At 38.9% G+C, this 23,987-nt stretch overlaps 2 protein-coding genes across 4 annotated transcripts; one reads left to right on the forward strand and one right to left on the reverse strand.

Moving 5' to 3' along the window:
• Positions 1-4,656: 4,656 nt before the first annotated feature.
• LOC140819066 (uncharacterized) lies at positions 4,657-5,289 on the reverse strand. The gene is made up of 2 exons (XM_073179078.1): positions 4,962-5,289; positions 4,657-4,847 (listed from the first exon to the last, which is right to left on the reverse strand). Exons 1-2 carry the CDS (start codon positions 5,287-5,289, stop codon positions 4,657-4,659), a joined length of 519 nt encoding a protein of 172 aa, XP_073035179.1.
• Positions 5,290-6,706: 1,417 nt separating this feature from the next.
• Positions 6,707-16,897, forward strand: LOC140819025 (uncharacterized). Of its 3 annotated transcripts, none has more exons than XM_073179022.1 (16): positions 6,707-6,970; positions 7,595-7,962; positions 8,072-8,297; positions 8,370-8,615; positions 8,931-9,046; positions 9,562-9,660; positions 9,741-9,828; positions 10,142-10,371; positions 13,399-13,583; positions 13,758-13,957; positions 14,654-14,986; positions 15,076-15,177; positions 15,250-15,547; positions 15,795-15,943; positions 16,137-16,421; positions 16,507-16,897. In XM_073179022.1, exons 2-16 carry the CDS (start codon positions 7,664-7,666, stop codon positions 16,714-16,716), a joined length of 3,066 nt encoding a protein of 1,021 aa, XP_073035123.1. In that variant the 5' UTR covers positions 6,707-6,970; positions 7,595-7,663; the 3' UTR covers positions 16,717-16,897. The 3 variants fall into 3 exon arrangements, with proteins under 3 accessions (XP_073035123.1, XP_073035124.1, XP_073035125.1); XM_073179023.1 differs by having other exon boundaries at positions 6,707-6,868; XM_073179024.1 differs by lacking the exon at positions 6,707-6,970 and having other exon boundaries at positions 7,739-7,962; positions 8,402-8,615.
• Positions 16,898-23,987: the final 7,090 nt, after the last annotated feature.

A 23,987-nucleotide genomic window follows, 5' to 3' on the forward strand; every position in this document is an offset into this window, starting at 1 on the left:
AGATCGAACTAAATCCAAGAATAAATACCAACAACTACGAATCAACCCCTGCCAGCTCCCTGTCCACTCCCTCCTGGACCGTCCAACCTGAGACCTGCCCCATCGAATAGGGTGTCCAAAACAGAGATAAACCGAGGACGTGAGCATAAAACGCTTAGCACCGAAAGCATGAGTATACAAGACTATGACATGCATGTATGCAAAATGTACTGGATACCAGGATCTGGGTATAACGAAATACTGCTCAGGCAAATGACGTCAAGGTATGTAGCACTCTGCGCCGTCGCACCAGGAGGTGGCTCCCATACCAAAATAAACCTGTGGATATACCGGTGACCTGACCACCGTCGGCCAACGGGGTCCAACCATCCACAACAAATGAGGGCTGAGCACCCTCTCAACAGGCTATCTCAAAGATAATCAGGCTCAACATGATTATGCAAATGCCGCATAATAAACCATGCATCATATGACAGATAATAATGCAACATATAAACATGCAACACATAGTAAAGCATACTCAATCCTGCTATCTCGGATAGTACTTTCGTACCTCAAACCAGTAGATCCTAGCAATCAGCCCTAGAATCAAGCCTGCGTCCGTAGTCAGCCCACTGATGCCGCTAGCCCCCAACTAGAGCACAGCTCCGCTACAAAACCAGTAGCTCCCCGCTAGTGCCCGAACCTCGGTAAAAGACTAGAAGCCCATCAGAAACGACTAAAACGCTCTGGAACTCTCGGAATTGGCGAGTGAAAAGTGAAGCCTCGCGCTTCTATTTATAGACAACGATCGGACGATCCGATCCACTTCGGACGCTCCGATCCGGTACACTTCGGACGATCCGAACATTGCATGTCTTCCACGTGTCCAGCCACCTGTCTTCGGACGATCCGAACCCTGATCGGACGATCCGAACTCTGACATGACATGACTCGTCTGACTCCGAACAGAACGGACGATCCGAACCCACTTCGGACGATCCGAACCAACTTCGGACGATCCGAACCCGGTTCGGTCCTTCCGATCCCACCGAAATACAATTAATCCAATAATTAACTCAAATTAGGCATCGGGATACTACAGGCCTCACGTTTCCCAGTCTTAAAATAAGATGTTGGGCCTCATGTCTTCTAGGCTTGAAATAAGATGACGGGGCCTCATGTCTCCCGGGCTTGAAATATTTTATCGTTTAGTATTCTCGGGTAATAGGGCTGATGTCATGATAACGTATGCCCTAGAATTTATACCGTCGAAAAACGTTCTGTATTCCGAGAATCCGATGAGCCTGACACGTCTCGATATATGTGCACATCATTTCATATTCCTGCACAATTTCCAAAATGCATCCTTGCCGTCCATTTTTTATTTTAGATCAACGGTGGAGATTAACTCCCACCCCTTATATATAGTAGCTCACAGTTTTTTCAAATTACTTTGCAAATTCAAAATCTTGGCCAAACTCTTGAAATTTTTCCTCTCTACTCTTCGACGTGCAAACTCCTCCAACTCCGGCGATCTTCCACCACCGCAGCCTCTTCAGTCGCACAATCTGCACGCACAGCCACTACCTTCTTTCCCAAAACAAGTAAGTTTTCTTATTTATTCCTTAAATCATGTCTGATTCCACCACCTCCACTTCAGGGGCCAATGCGCGAGGCTCACCTAGTGACGAGTCCACAGCGCTGTGATCCGATTCACCCCCTCTCTTCCTCGCCATCGTATTTTTACCCAAGCTTCCAAAAAACCCACAGCCCATCAGTCAAAACCCTCTTCTTCAAAACCTTCTTCCTCTAGCCATTCTCGAGCTCTGAAAAAGAGCAAGGGTAAAGGAAAAGCCCGGGCCGCTGACCATCTTTCCACTGAGACCCCGAGAGTTCCTTGGTTCTCCTTAATGAGCAGCACTCTACGCTCGGGAGCAGATGAGGAACTCCGAGTTCTGGGCTCGATTCCTTCCACTTTTTCCATTTTGATCACCGGTCCTTCCAATAGGACTGATCAGCCTCCTTTTGGTTTTACCACTTTCTTCCGGACCAAGTTAGAAATGGTCTCCAGTTTCCTATCCCTCCTTTCTATATCGAGGTTGCCAAGTTTTTTGGTGTACCTATTAACCAACTTTACCATAATTCCTTCCGTATAATGGCCTCGGCCTATTTCTAATTTAAAATGCATAACCTTGTCATCAACCCCGTCGTCCTTCACTATTTTTTTGTTTGTAAACTGGGAGATAATGCCTTCTCCCTGTCTGCCCGCCTGAATGCCAGATTCCCTGATTCAGGGATGGAAATGACGATTTTTCTATATTCAACTCCCGACCCCTCTCTCTTGTCTGACTGGGTTTCTCTCTTCTCTTCCCCCTCAACCTGTCCTTCCTCGGGCTTACAAATTTGAGGAATTTTACACTCGAAGCCAAGACTTGGCGGGTGGTCAAAAAATACTCCTCCTCCACCCTTATCTCCCAGGAGAATCTAGTTGCTTACGGGTTGAGTGCCAGGGCTGAAGATCAAACAGACCGGGTAATTGATGAGGTGGTTGGCTCGGGCTCTCAACCTGGTAATTCTTATCCTTCCTGTCTTTAACATTTTATCTCTTATTTATACTTGTAATTTGTACTAACCCTTTTTCTTTTTTCTTCCTGTGCAGTGCAGACAACTCCAAAATTCAAGAAGCCTTGGTCAAGAAGTGGGAGGCTGAGAGAATAGCCAAGGAGAAGAAGCTGGCAGCTCGGAAGGCTGCGGCTGAGAAGAAGAGGCAGGCCGAGGAGGAGGCGGCTTAGGCAAAGGAAACATACTGGGCAAATACTGAACAAGAACGGGAGGGGCCTGGCTCCCGGGAAGATGCTGAAGATTAAGTCCCTCTCGACAGAGGAAGCGAAAGGCTGTCACAAGCCCCTGAGCTGATCCTGGTTGAGGGTGATCAGGAAGGAGGTCAAGGCTCCTCCCAGGCAAGCCAATCAACCACTCCTTCCCGCTAACATCCTACACAAGAGCCCTCCCAGGAGCCTCTCACTTATACCCAGCCCACTCGGACTAACATCTTTTTGGAAGGGGCTGCTCCCACTGGGTTCAAGATTTTCAAACAACTCCATAGCCCGGATGAGGAGATACACCTAAGGAGCTCCCGAACCACACCAAAACTCTTCGAAGGTTCCAACAAGATATTGGCAGTAAGTCTGTTTCCTTATCTCTATCTCTTTCCTTCTTATTTTTTTATTGACTTCTCTTGCACATGGCGTCCAGCTGATGATCTCGGCCTTTTAAGAGGTAGCCACCTCAGTCACTCTTACCAATAACCGAGCCCGACAATTCCAGGATATCCAAGAGCGACTTCAAGAGGAATTGTCCCGGGTTCGAGCCCTTCAAGACAAAGTGGCTGGCTTACGTGCTGACCTTGATAAAGCCAATCAAGAGCTAGAGAAGTCCCGGGAAGATAACAACGAAGGCCTCATCAGGGAGGAGACCCTTCAGGGACACTTATCCGTCCTTGAAGGAAAGAACAAATCCCTGATGGAGGGCATGGAAGAGCAAATGTTCTGGGCAGACACTGCTGAGAGGGCTCTGGCTGAAGCCGTACATAACAGGGAGAAATTGCAAACCTCCTTCCTCTTCTCTCCAGAATTCAAGGTGGCCATGGTAGACAAGGCATACCCCCTTTTCAAGACCGGCTTTGAAAAATGCTGAGAACAATTTGAAGAGGCCGGGCTCTTGCCTCAGGATAAGAAAGACTTCCCTAACTTCGGTCGGGCCATTGCATCTCTCCCAAAAGATGGAGAAGAGGAGAAGGCAGATTCCCCAAACGAAGAAGAACAACCAGGGTCCGATCAAATGTAGGATTGTATTTTTTCTTTTTTACTTTTCTTCGTAATTCCTGCCTTCGGGCTTTGAATGAAATTTTATTCATTTCATCAATTGCGCCTTTGATAATGCTTTAATACATCTTCAAAACCCGGATAATAGAACTGCTTATGTATAAAAAATCACAAAAATTTCTAAGTGTTGAGAATTAACCGGGAACCTTAGCGAGTAACCGGGATGATGAATCATGAACCCGAATGATAATATTTGATTTGTATGAATAACCAAAGTATGGAACCCTGGGCCGTGAATAACCAGAGTGCGGAACCCTGGGCCGGGGATAATGTCCCGGGACTTGGGAATGGTTGAGGTGTGGTGGCCCGAGCCAGGGTGTGGTGTCCCGGGCTTATGAATAACCAAGGTACGCAGCCTTGGGCCAGAGATCATGTCCCGAGACTTGGGAATAGTTGAGGTGTGGTGCCCCGTGCCAGGGTCTTATGAATAACCACGGAGCCTTGGGCCGTGGATCATGTCACTGGACTTATGAATGGTCGAGGTGTGGTGCCCTGGGCTTATTAATTAGCCGGGAATTTGTACCTCTCAGACTTGATTATCATATTCAAACACTTTTTCTGGGAAGAACAGATCTTTCATTATATCTTCAAACAAATAATTACATTTGTTAAACATAATACTTCTTTAAATTAAATACATTCCAGGGTCTTTTGAGAGAATGTCCTTGAGCATCTTCAAGACAAAAAGCTCCCGAGCTAACTCTTCGAGTTATTCTGTAAGGTCCTTCCCACCGAGCTTCCAACTTTCCCACATCTCTCGTTGGATTAACTTTCTTCATAACCAGATCTCCTACTTGGAAGTCTCGAATTCGTACTTCTTGTTATATGATTTCATAACCCGACCTTGATAAGCTTCCATTCGAATTAGGGCCCGCTCTCTTTTTTCTTCCACTAAGTCCAATTCCATTGCTCGACATTGATCATTATCACTCGGGTAAGATTCTACCCAGGCAGAAGTTTTTCCAATCTCGACTGGAAGAACTGCTTCAGACCCATATACCAGATTAAAAGGAGTCTCTTAAATAGGTGCTCGGAGAGTAGTTCTATATGCCTAGAGAACACTAAGCAATTCCTCTACCCAGTCTTTTCTTTTGCCATGTAGCCTGGATTTTAAGGCTTGCACAATGATCCTGTTCACAACCTCTGTCCGACCATTGGCTCGAGGGTAAGCAACAGAGGTGATTTTCATTTCCTGACACCAAGTTGTGATCTTCTTTCCCTCAAACTGTCTCCCATTGTCTGAAATTATTCTCCCGGGGACTCCAAATCGGCACAAAATATTCTTCCATAAAAACTTTAAAACTTTTTGCTCAGTAATCTTGGCCAAGGGCTCGGCTTCTATCCATTTAGAAAAATAATCCACAAACACTAAAAGAAACTTCTTCTGAGCCCGGACAACTGGAAAGAGACCCACAATGTCCATACCTCATTGATCAAAAGGGAAAGAAACCCTGATATGCTTCATGGGAGTGGCCGGGCAGTGCTGAAAGTTTGAATGATGTTGACAGCCTTAAAAAACCTGGACCCCTCGGGCAGAATCCTGGCTTATAGTAGGCCACCAGAATCCAGCAAGCATTGCTTTCCGGGCCAATGCTTCTCCTGCGAGATGCTCGCCACAACACGCCTCATGAATTACCACCTCCTCCGTAGGTACCCGAGAGCTTGTATGAGAGCCCGGGCTCTTGATTGTCCGGGAAGAGGATAAATGCCCAGTTGATGAAGATAACACCTGACATATTGACTCTGATTTGGGCTATCCATTTAATACTCCGCGTCGTCCATGACTCGCATCCTTATGGGGGTATCAATTATTATTTATAACAAATGCTTTTATTCTTGTGTTCCTACTTGCATATACATATACATATACATATATATGTATAATATTTAAACAAGTCTTGGTCGTATTTTTTAACAAAAAATAACGTTTGACAATTTTTTTTGAACCTTTGTCATGTTAAGAGTCAAAACTAGGATGTATACGTGTAAAACTGCTTGTGAATAGCTTTAGTTAGAACTCAATTCCAATTTGGTATACACAACAAATTATATCCACTTGATTATAAAATACGAAAAATAATAATTAAGAACTATAATTTCTGCCCTTACGTATTATGCTATATATGAATATATTATTTTATTAATTATTTTTGCAAACCCAAAAATTATGACGTCAATTAGTTACCAATAAAAAAAATTGTTTATCAAGAAAAGAGGTGCCTTCCAAGTTTTCTCGAGTCGCATGACTTCAAGATTAAGGGAACTTTTCATCTAGCCTCTAATATAATAGTATCATTAGATAGGGATTGATGGGTCGTCCCCGACCAATCCACCATTCAATCGGCTCTACTTATCATATTTTTGTCCTTCTTTACTATTACGAGATCGGCGTGTTAACAAGATAAATCCGATGAGAACAAAAAAAAAGATATGAACGTTGAGTTTTTTGATTTTATTCGTATTCTGATAGAAAAAAACTTAAAAAAATTCTATCTAACAAAAACAACTCTGTCACGTCTTACCACTAATGAATTTCATTGTCTGGCTTGGTCAGCTTTTAAATATATGGTTTCATATCAAATAAATGAAAATAAAAAATTATTTTAAGAAGATAAAAAATTTATGAATTAATAGATTAAAATTAAAATAGGAAAAGTTAAAATTTTTTATTTTAAGGATATCTTTTATTTTTGGAATATAATATAAATTATATCAGTTTTAAAATAATTTTCAAAATAAGTTATTAGATAGATATATGTATATATTCAAAATTGAAAAAAAAAAAAAAAACAAAAAAAATCCAAACCTACCTACGAAGCTGTCTCAGTTCTTGAAAAAAAAAGTAAACGCAAAAATCCAATTTAAATACGAAAGTGATCCGAGTTCTCTAAAAAAAATCCAAATAATTTCTGGGTTCGGTACGAGGGAGTTCGGAGTTCGAAGAATATGCGGTTCGATTATGGAATTGTTCCTTTTTTTCCCTCAAGAAATAACTCTCAGATGTAGGCTGATTCTTGTTTCTTGATCTCTGAAATATTTCATTTTCCTTTTCAACACGCTTGCTTTCTGGGTTCTCTTGCTCTATCTCATCTTCCTTGAATCAGGTATCTTTGATACACTTGCGGAAGTTGTGTGTTCTGTGAATGTTTGTTTATTTTTATTTTTCCTTTTTGGGTCTGTTCAGCATGCCAGTGTCATTGTCGATTGGAATAGGAAAAACCCAATTGCTGGTTATGCTCGCGGATCCCTATTTATGTATTGAGTTCTTGGCTTTTGTAGTTTCCTGGTTTTGTTATCAAAGGTCGTGGATTGATTTGTTAAATTCAATTGCTTCACTAGGTTGTTGGTTTGTTCTGGCACTACTTGAATGAAGCGTCATATTGGAATAATTTGGTGCTGTGTATTCTGTAGACTTTCTTGGTTTAGGAATATCGGCAACGTTTGATGACAATTATTATAGTTTATGTTGCTTGGCGTACTCTGTCTGATCCTTACTCTGAATGTTGTTGATTGTGCGGTGTCCGAGACTTGAACGTTCTTCTAATTTACTTGACATTTTCTGGGGATTGTGTGAGAAGGGAACATTTTTGCCTAGATCACTCTGTTTACACAAGGACTCTTTATGCATAACTTAACTGTGTTAAATTAAGATATTCATTGTTCTATACATGGTATGTATTTTTAAAGATTGTCAGCAGTATTCCGACTTGGGGATCTCTGTTGTGCAGTTGTTTCTTGTGGATTGAAGTCTCTGGCAACATTACGAAGCAGAAGTTAGCTTATTTCAATATTCTACAATGGGGCCTGACAGACAGCCTAGTGGTTTACTAGATACTCTAAATATGGAGACAGTTAGGACTATTTTCACTCACACATATCCGTATCCGCATCAGCATTCACGGCATGCGGTCATTGCTGTTTTTATTGGTTGCTTATTTTTCATATCCTCCGAAAATATGCATACGCTTATCCAGAAGTTAGACAGCAACATTAAATGGTGGTCGATCTATGCCTGCTTGCTTGGATTCTTCTATTTTTTCTCTTCTCCTTTTATAGGGAAAACAATCAAACCGAATTATTCTAATTTCAGTCGCTGGTAGGTATCCCTTTTTGAGCTATTTATTTTGTTGAATATCATCAAATCTGATTAGAAACTAAAACGTAAATCTAACGAAGTTTGATAATGTTGGTGTTTCACTTTGTAGGTATATAGCCTGGATATTGGTGGCTGCCTTATATCACCTTCCTAGTTTTCAATCGATGGGAGTTGATATGAGGATGAACCTATCTTTGTTTTTAACAATCTATTTATCTTCCATTTTATTTCTTCTTGTTTTCCACGTAATCTTTCTTGGCCTCTGGTATGTTGGACTTGTTGCTCGCGTGGCTGGAAGGAGACCTGCCATACTTACAATTCTTCAAAATTGCGCTGTAAGTCCAATGAGCGCATCCTGATAAAAACAAACTTTCTTGGATCTTATTTCTTGACTTATTGTTGTGTAGGTTATAAGTGTAGCATGTTGTGTATTTTATAGCCACTGTGGTAACAGTGCTATTATGAGAGGCAAGACATTTGATAGGAGGTTCTCTGGCTGGTTTACTCGATGGAACAAAGAAGAAGTTAATACATGGCTTGCAAAATTTATACGTATGAATGAGTTTAAAGAAGAAGTTTGCAAATCTTGGTTTGCTCCCGTTGGTTCTGCCAGTGATTATCCGTTTCTGTCCAAGTGGGTCATTTATGGAGAGGTATGGCTTATTCTTTTGATATTTAGCTGCATTTGAATTGAAGTCTTTGATCCGAGAAATGGATATGGAGTGTTGTATTTCAAATTAATTCATCAACTAAAGATTGAAATCCAATGTTGTGATAGAAAAAGTAACTTGAAATTTTAACTAAGGAATTTCAAATCCATGGATTTTAAAATATCCAAGCAAGTCGCTTGCTACAGATTTGAATCACCCGCATTTATATCTTTTATCCAAACACACATTTATGATTTTCTTATGATACTTGTCTATGATCTTAACTGGGGCTATGTGTTTGCATTCATCTTGTTTCAGTTAACTTGTAGTGGTTCGTGTGAAGAATCACCAGATGAAATTTCTCCTATATATTCATTATGGGCAACTTTCATAGGCCTCTACATGGCAAATTATGTTGTGGAGAGATCGACCGGGTGAGAGTCAACTAATCCCTTTCTTTTCTATTTCATAAATTGTATTATTTTTCTTTCGCCTCCAGTTTGTTGTCTTCAAAGGTCCTCATACAGATGCAAGAAAAATTATGAGCACCGTGGATTTATATTACCGTTCATATCTTTCTATGATAAGTGTTGGCATTAAGTTTTTTCTTTCATCCAACTTTATGTAACTTAGGAGGCGAGTGCATTTTCCTTTCATATCTTTCTTTGAGAAGTGTTGGCGTTTAATTTTTTTTCCATCCAACTTTATGTAGCTTAGGGGGTGAGTGCAAGAGTCACCAATCTTCTTGGCATCGTTGCATTATTTTTAAGATACTGCTGTGCTTTGTTTGCTTCTACCTTTTCTTGCTGCATTAAGATTGAGTGTGCAAGGTTTCAAATAGTAACTAACATGATAATTATTTAAATGTTGTTTCATCAACTCTCCTTTTTAATGAAGTCAAGTCTAATTGATTAAATTCTCTATGTTGATCACATTCTCTAATCAATAGATGGGCTCTTACTCACCCTGTATCACAAAAAGAATTTGACAAGTTGAAGAAAAAGCAAATGAAGCCTGATTTCTTGGAGATGGTTCCTTGGTATTCGGGGTATGCCCACTCTCTCTCTGTCTATCTTTATTTCCATACGTTTCCTCAGTCATTGTAATTTTTCAGTTTCTGTAATGCAGGACATCTGCTGATTTATTCAAGACAGTTTTTGACCTCCTTGTATCAGTTACTGTGTTTGTTGGACGCTTTGACATGCGTATGATGCAGGTATTTGAAAGTTTCATTTTCATATTATTGATGCTCTGATTGAAATTTATTCGTCAACGTAAGTTTGACTTTGCACACTCAATGCAATTTCGTTTAAAGATTTGTCTCTCAATGAAGGATCTAATTATTGAAGAAAGAGCTATAATCTGAATGCGTATTTGTGAAACTCTCATATTTTTCTTTTAAAAAGTATATCTTCTTGATTCTCATAATTAGTTTTATTGTGTATTCTGCAACATGCTGTTATTTTATGTTATTATACTAGATATGGTGCCTTTTTTTTTGGTGATATCCCATTACCCTATTGCTGCAGGCTGCAATGAGCAGGGCTGAAGTTGGAGGGAAGCATGAGGATCTTTTATATGACCAGTTTAGCGAGAGAGACGAATTATGGTTTGATTTTATGGCTGATACTGGCGACGGTGGAAATTCTTCCTATAGCGTTGCACGACTTCTTGCTCAGCCCTCTGTTAGAGTTTGGAGTGATGATTCACCAATTATGCTGCCCCGTGGTAACCTGCTCCTTATTGGAGGTGATCTTGCGTAAGCTCGATACCTTGCCTTTCCTCTGGTAGTATTTTTTTATTATTGTTTTTTAAGTGTGTGACGATGAAGGGAACGATTTATCTTGTCAAATAGGCAGTGATTTAAATAATTTGATTATTTTCCAAATATAATTCAATGAGTTATTCGTTAGTCTATGAGTTTTGATGTCTTTTGAAAGGCATCAATTGACCTTAAAGGACCATTTTCTTTGGCTGTAATCTAACAATGACTGGTATCACTTGATGCATCTGGTATAACTTGTTAGAATCTCTCTTCTTGTTTTTTTAAAAAGGAGTAAGTGCTATTTTCTTTTAAGCTGGCTGTAATTTTTGTTCATATGCCGGAAAGATGCCATCTATTCTTCGATCAGGTATTGACTTGATGCCAAGGTTGTAAATGGCGGGAGGCGTTGTGGGGCGGTCGGTGACCGCCTGGGCACCGCCGAGGCGGTTGAATTTTTTTAAGTAATTTTTTATAGATAATCATGCAATATAATCATTTTTACATAAAATGTGCAATTAAATAATGTTTAAGTACAAAATATAATATCATTTAGATAATATACAATTAATAAAGAATAAAGATTCATCATCATATTAATGCTATTATGCTGACAAAGTAATATAGTTATTTTTACAAAAAAACTAAATTTAAAATTTTTAATTATTTTTCGGACAGCCGACGGCGGCGGGTGGATTGTGTGTGGTGGTTTAGAGTTAAGAGTCGACTGTGAAAACCAAAAATAAAATAAAGAAAGTGAGGTGTGCTAGGGTTTTAATATTTAAAATTAGTTGACTTTGACTAGGTTTTTAAAATTGTTGACTACAACTTAAAAATCTTGACTGCCTCGCCCGCCTAGCCCGCCTGCTCGTCGCCTCGACCCGCCTGCTCGCCGCCTCGACCCACCTCGCCAACGCTGTATAGCTTGGGCCGCCTAAAACACCCGTCTTATCCATAGGCGGTGCGGTCGACGGTCGCCTACCGCCTAGGCACCGCCTAGACGGTTGCTTCGACCGCCATTTAGAACACTGCTTGATGCCTCACAATTGTGCCTCAATCATCACTTGCGCCAAATGTCCCATTTTGCTGTTACTTTGGTTAAAATTCTGCTTCTGAAACCAAGGACTTAGAGACCTAAATTATTCCAAGACCTTCTGTAAGGATCATCATTAGATGTAACTAGCATGTAGAACAAATAACTATGAACTAAACGAAGCAGCTATCAAGTAGTTAGCCATAACTAATAGGCAGAACTCCAAGTCAAGAATCAGACATAATGGAGAGTCACCGTACCTGCAACCCTGCCTAAAGAAGAAGTTACCCTCTCCATATCTCGAAAAAAGGTCATCCTCTTCCTCATAGCAAACCGCAAACATTCAGTAGAACTAAGGAGATCTTGAGATGGAGACTGGAAATTAGTCCTTACAATAATTGAGTTTGAGGATATTTTCCCACATAGGTGGATGAGATCAAAAAGTGCTTTGACTGTCGTTTTAGGTGAATTCATTACCTGGAACAGGTAAAGCGGAAAGCTTTTTAATTGCATCAAACCACTTCCTGGCAAATGGGCTTGACTATTCCACCCCAAGGTAGATTCATGGGCTTTCAGAAGTAAACCATGGAAAAAATGACTTTAGCGCGCTAAAGGTCGTTCCAAGACACGAACCTGGAAGGTCTTTTTGGCGAAACCAGTAATACCTTGGACTGCACTCCCACTGGCAGTGGTGCTGCTGTTCTAAATAGTGAAGCTGCTTCTGGCCTGAGACTTTTTCATACAGATCAGGAAAGAAAGCATGTGTGGGTGGCAACATGATCATCTAGTGAGATGATAAGGTGACTAACTTTAGGCTTGTATTTGATGGGGGATTTAGACAAAAAAAGGTCATGCAGGCATCTTGATAGAAATCAGCTGCGATGTGCAGGAGATATGGGGTCTTCTTGTCATAGAGAAAGTCATTGGAGCCTGTCGTAACATTACCCCCCACTGTATACCTACAATGGGTAATTCCACTTCATGAGCAGAAAATGATCTTAGGTAGCAAGCTAGAAAGTCTACTGTTAAACATTTTGGACATGATTTTGTTCGTAACGTTGCAAGTCTAACTCATGATTTGAGCTTGCTAACATATTTATAAAAAAATTTTATAAGCAGAATCTGAGTTCGCAGGCTTAGTCTGAATCCGTTTATGTTGTGCTCGAGTTCAATCTTTTGTAATCAAGTTTGAGCTGATAAAATTTCACGAGCTTGTCTCATTCGTACTCCTATTATAGGTGAAGCTTTTGGGCTAAAGAGAACCTCTTAAAATCTAGAATTGCTTCTCATTGATCCCCCTTGACAAATTCCCTATAGTTTTGGGGGAAAAAAATACTGAAAACAGATCGGCACCTGCGCAACACTGTTGGGGTTTGTGCCAAATAAAAAGAATGAATTTGAGTTCATTCAAAGAGGGTGGTCTCAGAACATCCAGTTATCCTCTTGAGACAAGATGCTAGGTATTTGGTTAAGTGAATGATTTAACAGATCAGGTTTATAATCACCAGAAGGTTGGATAAGTAAGATATAGCAGATTGGATATCTTCAGGCAATGAAATCCACTAATCTGCATTTCTATCTGCCTTATATCTAATGGTTAAACGTACTCATTGACGAGTGGTCGCTTGAAAGGTAAGTGTCTATAATAATGTCAATAGACACATTAAAGTAATTTTATCTGTCAAACAAATCAGATTGTGCTATGTTCCTGAGATTAGCACCTTTGGCTCATGTTGCAATGTAACTGTACAAGGTGTTATTTCAGACTGATCCTGAAAAGCACTTTCCATGTCACTTATCCTTCTCAGAAAAAAGTGCCAGTTAATATGAAGTGCGGGCAATTTTTTTTAGTTTTGTCTTCATCAACAATCAATACGTGTGCCTTAGATGCTTTTTGATATTGTACTTGTTTAATTTCAGCATACCTGATGAAGGGTTTTAACTTCATTGTAAGGTAGATTAAGCATTGAATTTCGTGTTTTTTTATCCAGGTATCCCAATCCATCTGAATTCACATATGAGAATCGTCTTTTTCGTCCCTTTGAATATGCTCTGCAACCTCCAGTTTGGTATAAGAAGGAACATATAGCTATAAACAAACCGGAATTGCCTCATGGGTTGTCGTCTTTGAAACAGTATGATGGGCCTCAGTGCTTTCTCATACCTGGAAATCATGGTTTGTTTCGGTTCTTGGCCTGCACTTTGGGCTTCTTCCTTTATTCCTTTTTGGTGCCATAGGCATCTTCTGTTTTTTTATCTTCTTTATGCTCTCCGTCGTTTAATTTCTCTGTATTAATCGATCTTTTGCTCATGAATGTGTAATGTAGCCAAGCATCTTTGTGATTTTCAGATTGGTTTGATGGGCTTCAGACGTTTATGCGATATATTTGTCACAAGAGCTGGTTAGGTGGATGGTTTATGCCTCAAAAGAAAAGTTATTTTGCCCTTCAGCTACCCAAAGGATGGTGGGTCTTTGGTCTTGATCTTGCTTTGCATTGCGATATTGATGTCTACCAATTCAAGTTTTTTTCAGAATTAATTAAAGAAAAGGTAACATTTCTAATTATCTAGATTTAGTTGTCCTCGTGCTGGAATACTGAAATGAATCTGAAAGTGAATGTCTTTAGTTGTGTTGCTGATATTATAATTAAGGTTATGTAAACACAACAATGTGTTAGGGTGCTTTCCTTCAAATATATGCACATATAATGATGTGAAGAACAATGTGTGATCCACAATTATCTAAGTTTGGTGTTTGAATTAATTAATTACAAAGTTTCAATGGATGTGTCGGTCACTTTAAGTTACAGTTCACCTATGGTCTCTGGTTTGGATTAGCAGATTTTGGGCATCATCCAACATCTTAATTAAGAATTTATCATAATATCTTATCCTTGATTATATTAACATACGATTTCTGAAGGTTATGAAATTGGACCTGGAGAAAATTGTATCTGATGCTCCCTTTGATTTTGTATTATGGACACGATATCAGGTGTCTGTAAATTAATTCTGCAGATGGAACTCTTCAAATAGGTGGCTCTTCTAAGGGTAGTTAATTTGTAATCACCTAGTAAGAAACATAAGATTGTTATGTATCGTGTTATTGCCAATTTTTGCTATTATTTTAAATGGTGGATTTGTTAGTTTGCTTTTTATGATGGTTAAGGGAACTAATTCAACGCAGAAACTTCCATCTCAGCATTGTCCGAGGTCTTTCTTGACTTTTTCTTATTTGTTTTTTAGGTTGGAGACTCTGATTCTGTGATTATCATGACCCACGAACCTAATTGGCTTCTTGACTGGTACTGGGAAGACACGAGTGGGAAGAATGTTACCCATCTGATATGTGACCATTTGAAAGGAAGGTGTAAGCTCAGAATGGCAGGAGACTTGCATCATTACATGCGCCATTCATATGTGCAGTCAGAGAAGCCCGTACATGTGCAACATTTACTTGTTAATGGTTGTGGTGGGGCATTTTTGCATCCCACTCATGTCTTTAGTAATTTCAACAATTTATACGGGACTACGTATGAAAGCAAGGCATCTTACCCTTCATTTGAAGACTCAAGCAGGGTGCATCAGCAGTTTTGTGATACAAACTATGTGTAAATTGCTATCCTTTTAAATCATAATTGACACTAGTTATTGGAATTTTGGTGCAGATTGCTTTAGGGAATATATTGAAGTTTCGGAAGAAAAATTGGCAGTTTGATACAATCGGTGGCTTTTTATATTTCATCTTGGCCTTTTCCATGTTTCCACAGGTAAACATTTGACAACATTATTACAATATACTCAATATATGGATGTCTCACCAGTTTCCTTTTCTTTTCTAGTGTAAGCTAGGACATATGTTACGAGATGATACATTTTCTGGCCATCTAAGAAGCTTCTTTGGCACGGTATGGGATGCTTTCACCTATATGCTGGGATGGTCGTATGTATCATCAGCCGGCGCTTTTTTATTGTTAGTTATTGCCATCACCTTTGTGCCCTCAAAAGTGTCTCGAAAGAGAAGAATAATAATTGGCATACTCCATGTGTCTGCGCACCTGGCTGCTGCGTTGATTTTAATGTTGCTTTTGGAATTGGGGATTGAGACATGTATCAAGCATAAATTATTGGCAAATGCAGGTGATAGTTTCACAATATCAATAAATTAAAATTTTTTTCCAAAGAAAGAAATTTGCATGTGTATCTGTGGGATATTTTTTCTTTTAATTTATTGATTCAGTTTTCATTCGTTTATGCATATACATTTTCCGTCGCATATTTTAAAATTTCTATTTTTGACTAGCTGTTCGACGATACCATGCTCACATTTCCATTGATACTTCATTGATGGTACCCATTGTCACCTAAGCAATTTAAAATTTCTCAGGTTATCACACTTTATATGAGTGGTATCGATCTGTTGAGAGTGAGCATTTTCCGGATCCAACAGGCCTCAGAGCACGCATGGAGCAATGGACTTTTGGCCTATATCCAGCATGCATAAAGTATCTGATGTCCGCTTTCGATGTTCCTGAGGTGAGAAATCTTTTCTGACTCATTACTGTTTTGGATTTTTATATGCCCCACACAACGATATGCGAAGGGCATTGATTTATGTTAAATTTCAAGGTTTATAAGTATGCTCCAGGTTGGCATAAAAAGGACTCACGGTCATGCTTCTTTCTCAATCTGTAATTTTATCTTTTGCTTTATGTCCACCAATTTTCAGGTGATGGCTGTCACCAGGAAGAACATCTGCAAGAATGGGATGGATTCACTTCCCCGAGGAGGTGCTGCCATTTATTATGCTTCCGTCTTCCTTTATTTCTGGGTCTTTTCGACTCCCATCGTGTCATTGATTTTTGGAAGCTACCTCTATATCTGCATCAATTGGCTTCACATACACTTTGACGAAGCATTCTCATCCCTGCGAATCGCTAACTACAAGTCATTTACACGATTCCACATAGACTCGAAAGGCGACCTTGAAGTCTTCACCCTTGCAGTCGATAAAGTATAAAACTAATGCTGCACAGTTTCTGACAGTTGATTAAATATGAAATCTGAATTCCCAGCTTAGTCTCCTGAGTTTTGTGCAGGTTCCAAAAGAGTGGAAGCTGGATCCTAACTGGGAGGGAGAGTCGAAACAGCCACAAAACCTTAGCTACCTCAGAAAGCATCCAAGCAAATGGCGATCTGTTTCCTCTCAGCAGGATCCTGTTAACACTGTAAGAATCGTCGACCGTTTTGTCGTTGAACAAACAGTAAAACCTGAAGTAGAGCCAGTTAATGGATCAGTAACTCACTGATATAGGAAATGTGATTTGTAACATTAATGTAAGGTGTATGGTTTAGGAGCAACTAGGAGATTTATTTTGGGATAAAGTATAAGTAGGAAGCATAAAAAAAATATTTATAATAAACTAAAAAAGCATAGGAAAAAATGAACCCAAAAAAAAATACCAGAGATATTTAATTTGATTTTAACTATGTGTCTTCTCCATTTTCTCCCATCTTTATGGAGGCCTATTTGTGAAAATGCGAAGTAGGGTAGTATTAGATTTTGTTCCACGTGCCATAAAATCGTTGATGGTAACAGTGCAATTCAAATATTTTTAAATTTTATAACAGTTCAAGTATCATGATTCGATCGTTCTATCTAACAGAGAGACAATTATTGCACAGCAACAGTAACACATGTCAAGTAACACATGTCAAGTAATTCACAAGAGTTTTCAGTGTTGAATACTCGATCTATTTATAAATAATGAAATGTATTATATGGTAATAAAATAATATGATGTTTTATATGATATTTGAAGATGATATAAATTATAGATTATTTGCCTACAATAAATACCCTTTGGAAAACATACAATTACGAAACCCTAATAGCTGGAGTACTACTGGCAGGTGAGTTTAATTTCCCATTTGAGAGAATGAGTTTTATAATAATAATAATAATAATAATAATAATAATAATAATAATAAAAACGAACCAAACAAGGGTTTAACATTAATATCACATTATTCTCCTTACCAAATTCAAAGAAATAATAAATATGTTATAGAATGTACAGGGACATAGGGAGTTGTTTTTGTCTCTTAAGGTTAAGTTTGGTTCGAATGATCAGATTATTAAATGATTAGTACATAAATGATAACAAGAATGATTGATGTGGAAATTTAATAGATGGTGATAAAAAAAATATGTTTTGTATGATTTTTGTGTGGGATAAATTAGGACTTTTAGTAACTTTGAACCAAATTACCATTCTTTCATGATAAAATTATAACCAGAGAGAATATTATTGGGTATTTTTGGGTGTAAGATAATTGGTAAATATGAGTGTTCATCGTTCGGTTCTGTTCGATTTTCGATTTTTTATTTTGGTTTCGGTTTAGAAATATATAATCCAATATATACTCTTTCAGTTCGATTCATTTTCTACCACAATAGTTCGGTTATTTTGGTTGATTAATTTGGTTTTGATACAATTATCTAAATTAAAATAAACTTCGGTTTTAACATCTATATCCGAATTACAAAATTCGACTTTCGGTTCGGCGTTTGGTTTTTTCGGTTTGGATTTTCTGTTTTTTTCAGTTTTATACGAAATTTGAACACGCCTGATACTAAAGTTGAAAATAAGAAAATGATTAGAAAAAAGATAGATAATTACCACATAGAGGTTTATCCCTCCTTCATTGGATTGAGTCAACTTATTTTTAAAATCATACCAAACACTGGTATAACTAGTGTTAGAAACAAAAATTCGGTCTAGTAATTTGTACCAAACACTCCTTTAAGGTAGGTGAGGGGCGAAACCCACCTTTTATTTGTCAATACACTTAGTCGAATTTCGGGGAGGAAAGGGTGGAGCTAAGGTGCATAACTTGCAGGCCCGAGCTCCACCTCTTCGGTTCGAGCCGGATGATCTTAGTTTCAGGTGGCTTGCATATAAATTTCAAGCCAGTTCGGACGAGTTCAGTGGGTTGAGTTTGCTTACTTGATAGACATTCTTTTATTGGGATGTAAGTAAAGTTGTTCAAAATATACCGAACAGAACAGAACAGAACAGAACAGATAGCTATGTATAAAACCAGCAAATCAATGTAGTGAATCAAAACAGTAGTACAATGCTTAAAATAAACCAAATCGAGGCCTGTAGCTTGTACAGTTTCCTTAAAACAGATTCGCCCCCTCCGGTATGTGCTCCGAGGTTTCAGCGGACGTCTGTTTCCCAGGATACAACGGGCAGACCAACAGAGTTGCAGCACAAAGCACTATGCTAGCGAACAAAAGCAGTACCTGAACTTTATCGGTGGACGGAACAGAAGCAGAATTGTAGCAAAACGAGCAGAAACAGAACTGCAGTAGAAGCAGCACTGCAGCAGAACCAGAAGTAGTAGTTCGGCAGAACCAGAAGCAGTAGTTCAGCAGAACGCAGATGCACAACAAAGAGAAAGTGGATTTTCGGTGTGTCTTTTTAGGCTTGGTACATCTCCTATTTATACATGTCAACACCATCCATATGAAAGGACAAAGGTTGTCTTAATGATGGTAGATAAAGCACCAAGAGTTGGGGAGATGAAGCACCAACAGCCAGGCCATGTGAAAGGTTTCAAGGGCATGTGAAAGGTCTCAGCTGAAAAAAAATATAACAAAAGATGGCATAGACTGCTAGGCGATTTTCGCCTTGATCGGTCCGACATTCGACGTACCCAGGTCGCGCACGTACGCTTGTACACAAGTCAAGCCTTTTTCCACTGCAAATCGGGCCATGATTTTGCACCTCCCTGCACCGAAGTGCGCGAGAGAGAGCCTCTTGACTAATCTTTGTTACACCTCCATAAAATGTAATACAATATAAACTTATCTACACTACTTTATTATTTCAATGTGGGACAAACACACATTTCAAATTTCCATTCACTCACATGGAAAGCCCATAAGCCTAAAAGCTCATACCTTTAATCCAACAATCCTTCACATGAATGGAATTGAAAGTTATACGAAAGGATTTTCTAATAAAGTTCAACAGTTGAGTCTTGTATAGGATATGTAGGTGTTACCCTTTGAACCTTCTTTTGTGAAAGCATATTAATTCACTGGTTGACAGTAGACGTGATGTCTTTGAACTGTACATCCGTTTGCGTAAATTGTGATATACTTCACACAGGACTCTCCCTGATACTATTAAGTTCTCATGATTGTGTTCGTTTTTTGCCATGAACACACTACTGGTTCTGTAAGAGGATCTAGAATTGAGCCTGCAATTCCTTCGAAGAGGTCTCACTTCTCTCTCACATAGGTGATTCTATATTGCTTCTTATCAGAATCATTAAAGCCGTAAGCTTATCCTCAGCATTCATTGTTTCATAATAGGAATGTATTAGGGATAACCCCCACAGTTATTCTCCAAATTAGTGCGATTAGGTTGTCCCATTGAACCTAGTTTTTGGGATATCCAGTCACCGTAAGTTGGGTTTTCCTTCGCACCAATTTATTCTATAGGCTTGAGCCTCATTCCCATTGACGATTTCGCAACTAACTCTCTAACCCCTTGGTCAGCGGATCCGCTATATTATCCTTTGACTTTACATAGTCAACAGAGATAACTCCAGTTGAGAGTTGTTGTCTAATGGTATTATGTCTACGACGTATATGCCTAGACCTACCATTATACATTTTATTTTGTGTCATTCCAATTGCAGAATGGCTGTCACAATGTATGCATATAGCCGGCACTGGTTTTTCCCATCCTTAGCACGACCTTTGTTGCTCGGTTTTTGCTCCAGCACCTTGAGTTCGTATTTTTGTCGTTTTTGCCTATAAACAACTAATTCGAGTGAGGAGTATTCCAATTATACAAATTATGAAATAAATGAATAAATTACTGACATGACACATCAAAACCATGCGACAAGAGGACACAAAACAACGAGAAATTACACATAAAATTGACAACTATAAACCTTCACATACTAATATTTTGCTGGCCCTAGAGCAAAATAAGTTTCAAGACATAACTAAAGACAAACACAAAAAACAAAAACAAGTTCACCGGTGAGTGTAGCTCATATTCATATATCAATGAATTTTCTGGCATACTTTCCAAAGATCAAAACTCAAAACAAATAGTCACACACCATTGCAATTTACACATTACATTTTTTGATTGAATGTGAACATGTGTGTTATGCTGTTTCTAGTAGCTCGCACTTCAAGTAAACTTCATTCACATAATTTCAAGATAACTCAATTGACATGTTGATGCAAGCATATCTCCCATACAACCTGATCGAGCAAAACTTGCACTGTGAAATCCTTAATAAAAAATATGTTTTATATACTCAAAATTAATCGCAAGTGCACGATATCAAGTTATAGTATAGTGTACGTGAGTACGAGTATCGTTCTACTGAAAACTGTATTTAACAATTATTATTTTCAGTTATTATATCTCTAGCAACGAAAAGTGATTGGGTGTTTTATTACTACTAAAATCAAATAAACATGCAAATAAAAATTATTCAAAATCAAGTAATGAAATATAATGACTAAAATGGTTGAGTAAAATTCGATAAGAAATGAATTTGTTGGGAATATCGGTTCACCTACCCCTTGTTAATTTATTAATTCGTTCGATATTGATTTTATGCTTCCGACATAATTTCCTATTCAATTGAACACACACTCTCGAGCTATGCCAAACTAATTCTACTCAATAAAGTAATTATATGTCTTTAATTATTTATCAAGAGTGAATTGCATTTCGATTTATGAAATCCCCTAGTTTTCGACCCTCAGGACTATGACTATCGGCGTGTATCCAATTTCATATGTCTATGTAAATTGTAGATCCACGGATTATACTTTTCGTTCCTATCACAAGTTATTCTCTCGAACTCACTCGCAATATAAAAACATTATTAAAGTTAGCTACGCTCTAACAACACGATAAAACAATAGTATAATCAAGAACAAATCAAAAATCGAGGTGTAAATTAATTATATCAAAGTTTGGGGTAGGATCCCCTTAAATCCCAACAAATAATAACGGTTTAGCTACTCGAATTCATGATTGAAATCAAGAAAACTAAGTTAAATGATAAAAACTAAATAAGAAATACTAGAGTTGACGAAAAACACGAAGAGCGACGCCCGGAAATCTTCAATCCAAGCGCAGAATTCTCTCCAACTTGTGGCGGCTGCGAAAAATTATGTCTGAAAGTCCAAAATCGTGCCTCCAACCCCTTACATATCCTCCCCTTCAGAAAAAATGGAAAGGAATTGTACAAAATATTTTGTAAAATTACAGACGCGCCCCTTACATATAAGTTTCCGCCATTATGTCCGCCCGGGATTATGTCCGCCCGGGAGGATGGCTTGCGCAGATTTCATTTTTTTCTTCTTCTTTGGCGCGCCATGTCCGCCCGGGCGGATAACTTTCGCAAACATTGATTATACCCCAGCTCTCAGGCGCCCGGGCGGATGTGAATTTGTGCCCGGGCGGAAGTCCTTCGAAAATAATTCATTGTTCTTCATTTTTGCATGAATCTCCTGCACTTTCACACCGAGACACATGATTAATAATAAAACATAATATATTCAAAAATATGACAAAATGCATGCAATCTAAACGATAAATGCAACACAATGCGACAAAACATGACATGAAAAACAAGTAAAATCCACCTATATCAATCCCCCAATACTAACCTTTTGCTCGCCCTCGATTAAAATAGGTGAAAAGACAGAATGGAACATGACAAAAATTAGCTCGACAGTGAATTCATAGTCATCAACTAGCCTTAGTGAAACTCAACATATTCCCTTGTCAATCAACACAAAAGCACAATTCTTCGCACTTCTCTTGGTCTAGGCATCATTTCAAATAAAGCCTGAATGTGTGTGTGTGTGTGTTGTTAGTCGTAGCATCACAAATGATAGAGGGATCCATTCTCAACCATTGTCAGAGATTTAAATCAGCCTGTTAGTGTACATATCACTCTCCTTTATTCCTCTGCACTCAGTATCCAATAGCAACTATTTTTTCTCTCCCTTTTTTTTTCTGAATAAGAATACAATAATGAGAGGAATATATTAGAACTTTTCATTTCAGATTCAAATCCATGTGTTTTGCATTTTAGCCAGGAATATGATTTCATTCCTTTATTCGGCTCCTCAACACCTTACATATCCAACTTTAGCCAGGAATAGGATTTCATTCCTCTAGTCGCCTCCCCCACACCTTACATCTCCATCTTTTTCTCTTTTTTTCTTTTTTTTACGATGTTGATAGATACCTCGATTCAAGAGAATGTCGTCAAGTTCAATTTACACCTTCAAACATCTTCGTTCCTCACTTTAGTTTTTAAATTTCACCATCTTATCATGCATACTTCTAGTTCTAACATTTGTGCAAAGAGAGTTCAATGTTTTAAATAAAACTTTATGTCTTTACCATCGTATGTGCTAAAGGTGTGCGAGTACACGACAGACAGGGCATGTCTTATCACTTCCTAATCATCATTGGCTAACAATGTACTACTCCAAACACTGTTGGTTGACACACAAACATATGCAAAACAACTAAAACTACATGCCAACAAACAATACGAACAAAGCACCAACACGACAAAGACGACACAACACCCATCCACCCCCCAATACTAAAGTCGAGCATTGTCCCCAATGCAACAGACGATAGAAAAAGAGACAGATAGGCACAACAAAATAAATGCAGTATACCCTAGGCATGCAAGATAAACGAAAATAAATAAACTGAACAAAACGAAATGCGATAAAGAAAAGAAGGGATAGAATTGACTCCCCTCTCACTGATCCTCCTCCTCGTGCTCCTCAGGGGGAACGACGCCAGCGTCCGGCTCTGGTGCATCGACGTAATGAAAATGGAACGGCGGCGGGAAAGCTGGCATGGTTGGTGGGAGAAGGGCAGGGTCGACACCACTGTGGCTTAGATATAGGCAAAGCATGGAATCAGTAGCCGTTTGATACGTCTGAATCACAGCCTGCCACTATAACTGATGGTCTGCAAAGGTAGCAAATTCGTCCATCCGGTTCTGAAGAAGATGACGTCGAGGTCGCGGAGCCGGTGGTGGGGGCTGCTATGGCACGGGATCAAAAGTAAACCCGTCCCAGATGGGGCCAAACTGCGGTAAAGCCTTCTGCCGCACTGCTAATTTCTGCAACCAGCTAGCGTCATCGAGGGCCTTGGTCGGTGGCAACCACTCATCGTCATCCTGAAAAATGACTCCAGCGCATGCACATAGCTCTGTGATAATGTGGGGGAAGAACAATGCCACATTCGGATTATGAATGCTCAGCTGAATCTGCGAATGGATTATCCTGCCCACATTGAGTGGCATCTGAGTGATCAATGAAAGGGGATCGGTTACGGTGACCGGAAGCGCAACGGAAGTTAAAAACTCAAATTTTTACACAAAAATTTCGGCCACCATCATTTTGTTGTAGCAAATACATTTAAACACCAAATAATGTCATACATATGGTGTTTAGAAGTTTTACCTATCAATCACAAGGATTGATGTA

This window comes from Primulina eburnea, chromosome 18 (genome assembly GCF_022965805.1).
Source record: "Primulina eburnea isolate SZY01 chromosome 18, ASM2296580v1, whole genome shotgun sequence".
In the NCBI taxonomy this organism is placed as follows: Eukaryota; Viridiplantae; Streptophyta; class Magnoliopsida; order Lamiales; family Gesneriaceae; genus Primulina; species Primulina eburnea.

Excerpts from the sequence above, each read along its gene's own strand:
- LOC140819066 (XM_073179078.1), bottom strand. The coding sequence starts at position 5,289 with ATGGACATTGTGGGTCTCTTTCCAGTTGTCCGGGCTCAGAAGAAGTTT. Across the intron at positions 4,848-4,961 it reads CTTAAAATCCAGGCTACATG|TTCTTCCAGTCGAGATTGGA; the intron begins GCAAAAGAAAAG and ends GGTCTGAAGCAG.
- LOC140819025 (XM_073179022.1), top strand. The coding sequence starts at position 7,664 with ATGGGGCCTGACAGACAGCCTAGTGGTTTACTAGATACTCTAAATATG. Across the intron at positions 8,298-8,369 it reads CAATTCTTCAAAATTGCGCT|GTTATAAGTGTAGCATGTTG; the intron begins GTAAGTCCAATG and ends ATTGTTGTGTAG. Across the intron at positions 15,178-15,249 it reads CCTTTTCCATGTTTCCACAG|TGTAAGCTAGGACATATGTT; the intron begins GTAAACATTTGA and ends TTTCTTTTCTAG.